Raw genomic sequence first — 5,270 nt, 5'->3', positions numbered from 1 at the left:
TTGATCTGCACAGTTCAGATCAGAACTGTGCAGATCAGTGCACAAAACTGGTCAGTTCTGATCAGTTCTGTGCATTGATCTGCACAGTTCTGATCTGAGCTGTGCAGATCAGTGCGTAGAACTGGTGAGTTATGATTTTTTTTTGGGTTGTTTTTTTAGGTGAGGTTTGATTTGGGATTATTTTGCATGTTAGGTGTAATACCATAAGGCCATTATTTTAGGTATAGCTTTGTAAATGGCCAATTGTAGCATTTTGCTCTCTTTTCTAAGTATTGCTCCCTTTACTAAGTATTGCTCTCTTTTCTTTGTTGCAGGACCGTAGCTACCATGGATGATCATCGTGATAATGAAATACAGGGAATTGATGGAGCTAGTCATCCTACGGGGGAATCACAAGGTACCAACACTAGTAAAAAGACCAAATTCCGTGGTCCGTCAAAAGGAGTTCAAGCCAAAAAGCCTATGCATCTTCAGTATAATCAATATGGAATCCCCGATGGAGAATGGTCAGGAGAATACGGGAAGCAAGTTGGGTCTTGTGCTGCTAGAATTAACATTAATGTGAAAGAATATTCAACGTTAGATGAACACACAAAGAAGGGGTTTTGGGAGGAGACCAAGGTAAACATTGAATAAAAACTTGATTTGTATTCTCCTAGATTATCTATTTGTGTAGCATACGTTTCTAACAATCTCTTATCCATAAAATTAACAGCTTCTGTTCCACATTATTGATGATCCGGCTAAAAGGAGAGAAAAATATTTTCATATGTGTGTGGCGAAACGCTTTGGAGCTTTCAAGTCCAGGTTAACGCGGCGTTGGATAACTAAGAAAGAAAAAATGCCGAAACATCAGACAAATGACATGCCTTGGGACATCTACCATCAAATCACAGAGGATGATTGGAAAACATTTGTGATAGAACGAAACAAGCCGGAGATGTTTGTAATAATGAATTTACTTTGCTAGATATTTTTTTATATAATTATATGATTAGTTTGTTGTTGCCATCTTTAAATGTTCGACATGTTCTTTATGTGTTTTTTGACAGGTTCGTAGAGAAAAAGCAAGTAAAAGTGCATTACAAAACAAGCACCCACATCGCACAGGCCAAAAGGGTTATGTTAGAAAGAGACCAGAGTGGATAAATGATGGGCGACTACCGCCAGAGGCAGCTTTAACCCTCTCAAGTGGCTCCTCCTCAGTGACCTCATCACTCACCACAGCGCCAGATAGATTTAAGAAGTTTAGATCAGTAGAGTGGATCTTGGCTCATCAAGTTAAAAACAAAGAGGGAAAGTGGGAAGTTGACCCGAATGATAAAGAAGCCGTAAATATTGCTAAGATGGCTGTAAGTGCATATGAAATTTTACGTTCTATATCCTTTTCTTTCCTAATTCCTAGTTCTATTGCTAAGATTGCTTCTCCTTTCCATCATGTATACCATCTAATTTTTACTTTCCTCATTCTTATAGTTGGAGTACATAGAAGAAGAGGGAAAAGGAAATATTTCATTCACCCAGGGAGAAGATGCCCTCACCAAAGCTATGGGAAAAAAGGATCACCGTGGGCGTGTCAAGGCAACAGGTGGAGTTAATGTCGGTTACAAAGTTGCTTTCGGTCCAATAGACCGAAGTAGTAGATGTGGCCATATTGAACCATCACCGGAGGCTATCGAATCAATCAGAGCTTCGGTGAGAAGGGAGTTTGAAGATCAATTAGAGAGAAAGGTGGCGGAGGCCCTCCAAAACCAACTAGCCACATTGAAAGCAACCGGTCAACTACACACCCTCTCTACCCCCGCACTTGATTCTGCTCTTGTAAGTGATGAGTTTGATGTTAACCGTGCACTCGTAACCTGTTGTCCGAGTTCATCGCAGCAACCACGCGAGCTGAAGGTATATATTCTCTATAGTGCATACACTCAAAACACCCCTAGCTAGGTTTTTAATATTGTACTTTGTAGTGATTTCTGAAATTTTGTAAATTTATTTGTGAAGGCCATAACTCCATGTCGTCTTGCCCTTGAGGATAAAGTTTTGGGTAACAAAGTGATAGTGGCAGATGGTATGGCGTACCCATTGGATGGTTCGTTGCACCAACACTTTAGATCGATGAAGCCTAGTCATTATAAGGTCCAAGTTGATTGTATTTACGACGGACATGATGATGACACTCTTCCGGTACCTACTGGAGATGGATTCAATAACTTAGGCAGGGCTCTTGCTAGTTTTGTGCAATGGCCAATTCACTTGGTGATTTTCGAAGAAGACGAGGTATAACTTTTTTATTATTAATTGTCATTCATTGCGTTATGCATCTGTTTAGAATTAGATTCAGAGCCTTGAACTCCTTTGGTTTCTACCTCTGTTTAGGAGTACTCTACTCCACGCCCAACAAAGAAGTCCAGGAGTCAGATTTTTGAAGAGGTGGTTGGTAGCTCCAAAGAGAAGAAAAACGAATTAATTGTCAAAGAGAAGACAACAGAATTAGTTGTCAAAGATAAGACAACAGAATTAATTGTCAAAGAGAAGGCAACACTTGATTTAGGGTCCAAAGAGAAGACAACACTGAAGTTAACGGCCAAGGTAAACCATATGCTTCCCACTCCCCTGTGCTTCAACACTGAAATCAAAACTGAACTTTTCATGCTAGCTTAACATTATTGTTACAGGAAAATTCATGCTCAAATAAGTTGGAGTCGAAATCGAAGTCGAAGAACTCTAAGACGGCCAAAGAGATGGTAGGTAGTTGTGATCGTAAAACTGAAGAATCAGCCGCCAAAAGTAAGAAGCAAAATTTGGCAGACGACACAATTCAAGGTCTTGGCCCATCATGCAATTATTTGAAGTTTATCATCAATACGGCGCCCGGTGATGTATATAAAAATACTTCAATCCCATTGCCCGCTTCGGTTTGGCATTATGACGAAGATCGACAAACTTATGTAAATGAGGTTGACGTTGAAGAGTTCCTTAGAGGGGCGTGCCTCAACATTTCAGTGATCCAAGTCTATATGATGTAAACTTTTCCATCGATATTTTTGTTTTTGGTTTTGTCAACTATAATAGTTTTTGAAATTTTTGCATTATACATTTACTTTGTAGGTGTTTATTCCACGAACACACCTTTGCATTTGACAACTCTCAGATTGGGTTTGTTTGTCCCGAGGCAATGTCAAGCTCTAGAATCAAGGCCAACCCTCAGGCTGCATCAATGTATTTGAAAGTAGTTTTCAATGCTGAAATTGAAAAGGAGAAGAAGGGTGATCCTAACATTACCAAGTGGTTTTTGATCCCATACCATCAAGAGTAAGTGTTAGAGATTGATCGATATTTGGTAAATAGCTATGTTATTGTTATTTTCATGCATAAGGTTGCAATAACATTTATATATAATGCAGAAATCATTGGATTTTGTACGTGTTAGACCTACGTAGAGGTTGTGCGTATATTTTCGACTCTGCGATAGGTTCCAACCGAGAAAATAGTGCATGGGGAATCTTGTGTTTGTAAGTTACTTTCAATTCTTTTTAAGTTATTTCTTTTCGTGCCGAATCAGATTCATGAAGTTTTACTCAACTTCCAGGGCATACCAAGTGTACAAGTTTAATGATGGGATTTGTCCGAATAGAGCGACTATGCAGGGGTTGAAAGGCTTCCATGTAAAGGTATATCATGCTTACTAATTAGCTTTACTTTTTTTTTTGGGTAACTACTTGGATATATAATTTATGATTTATCTCCAAATCAGTGTGCTCAACAAGTCGGCGCCCGCGAGTGTGGCTATTACGTTATGAAGTTCATGCATGAAATAGTCACGTTACACCATAACACTGATGAGCGGTTAGACAATGTTCGTTCTTTTACCATATGTTAGTTGAACTACTAATACTAGTACTTTTACGTAGTAGAATTCTTAATTTACAAGTAGCATTACTTATCATGTTACTTATTTCAGGCTTACACTCCAAGAAATGCGCCTTATACCGATGAGGAAATAGATGTGGTTCGTGAGCAATGGGCTAAGTTTTTTACAACCGAGTATTTATTTACTTAGGTTGTTTAGACACAAAGATGGAAGCGTTTATATCTTCATGGATTTGGTAAAGTTCTTTAATTTTTCCATAATTACAAGTCTGCTGGATTTGCTAATTTATTGCTTTGAATACTAATCTGCTGGTCTTGCTGCTGTTGCATGTGAATTCTGATCTGGTGGTCTTTAGAATTTCACTTCCATCTGTGTGTTTCTCCTCTGTTTGCTTCTGTTTAGAGCTAAAATAACATTTCCGCTCCCAACTTTGAACTAAAGAACCTAAGGACTCATTTGATTCTTATTACATGTCTAATATACATAGTTTTAACTTTCTAAAACTCATTCGAATCTATTTATGCACATTTAAGGCTCATTAGGTCGTTATAAGTCATGTTTAGAGCTAAAATGACATTTCCGCTCCCAACTTTGAACTAAAGAACCTAAGGACTCATTTGATTCTTATTACATGACTAATATACATAGTTTTAACTTTCTAAAACTCATTCGAATCTATTTATGCACATTTAAGGCTCATTAGGTCGTTATAGGTCATGTTTAGAGCTAAAATGACATTTCCGCTCCCAACTTTGAACTAAAGAACCTAAGGACTCATTTGATTCTTATTACATGTCTAATATACATAGTTTTAACTTTCTAAAACTCATTCGAATCTACTTATGCACATTTAAGGCTCATTAGGTCGTTATAGGTCATGTTTAGAGCTAAAATGACATTTCCGCTCCCAACTTTGAACTAAAGAACCTAAGGACTCATTTGATTCTTATTACATGACTAATATACATAGTTTTAACTTTCTAAAACTCATTCGGATCTATTTATGCACATTTAAGGCTCATTAGGTCGTTATAGGTCATGTTTAGAGCTAAAATGACATTTCCGCTCCCAACTTTGAACTAAAGAACCTAAGGACTCATTTGATTCTTATTACATGACTAATATACATAGTTTTAACTTTCTAAAACTCATTCGAATCTATTTATGCACATTTAAGGCTCATTAGGTCGTTATAGGTCATGTTTAGAGCTAAAATGACATTTCCGCTCCCAACTTTGAACTAAAAAACCTAAGGACTCATTTGATTCTTATTACATGTCTAATATGCATAGTTTTAACTTTCTAAAACTCATTCGAATCTATTTATGCACATTTAAGGCTCATTAGGTCGTTATAGGTCATGTTTAGAGCTAAAATGACATTTCCGCTCCCAACTTTG

At 37.5% G+C, this 5,270-nt stretch overlaps 2 protein-coding genes across 2 annotated transcripts; both read left to right on the top strand.

Annotated features, from left to right (window-relative positions):
* The first annotated feature begins 294 nt into the window (after positions 1 to 294).
* LOC130471843 (uncharacterized) lies at positions 295 to 970 on the top strand. Its single transcript, XM_056842169.1, has 2 exons — positions 295 to 621; positions 716 to 970. The coding sequence occupies exons 1-2, from the start codon at positions 328 to 330 to the stop codon at positions 968 to 970; spliced, it is 549 nt and encodes a 182-aa protein (XP_056698147.1). The 5' UTR covers positions 295 to 327.
* A 578-nt stretch (positions 971 to 1,548) lies between these two features.
* On the top strand, positions 1,549 to 4,218 carry LOC130471842 (uncharacterized). Its single transcript, XM_056842168.1, has 9 exons — positions 1,549 to 1,899; positions 2,002 to 2,277; positions 2,377 to 2,589; positions 2,676 to 3,022; positions 3,109 to 3,312; positions 3,405 to 3,512; positions 3,590 to 3,671; positions 3,755 to 3,856; positions 3,962 to 4,218. The coding sequence occupies exons 1-9, from the start codon at positions 1,549 to 1,551 to the stop codon at positions 4,058 to 4,060; spliced, it is 1,782 nt and encodes a 593-aa protein (XP_056698146.1). The 3' UTR covers positions 4,061 to 4,218.
* Positions 4,219 to 5,270: the final 1,052 nt, after the last annotated feature.

Source organism: Spinacia oleracea, chromosome 4 (genome assembly GCF_020520425.1).
Source record: "Spinacia oleracea cultivar Varoflay chromosome 4, BTI_SOV_V1, whole genome shotgun sequence".
In the NCBI taxonomy this organism is placed as follows: domain Eukaryota; kingdom Viridiplantae; phylum Streptophyta; class Magnoliopsida; order Caryophyllales; family Amaranthaceae; genus Spinacia; species Spinacia oleracea.
The sequence above is the reverse complement of the archived record's forward strand: the minus strand, read 5'-3'. Positions and strand labels throughout refer to the sequence as shown.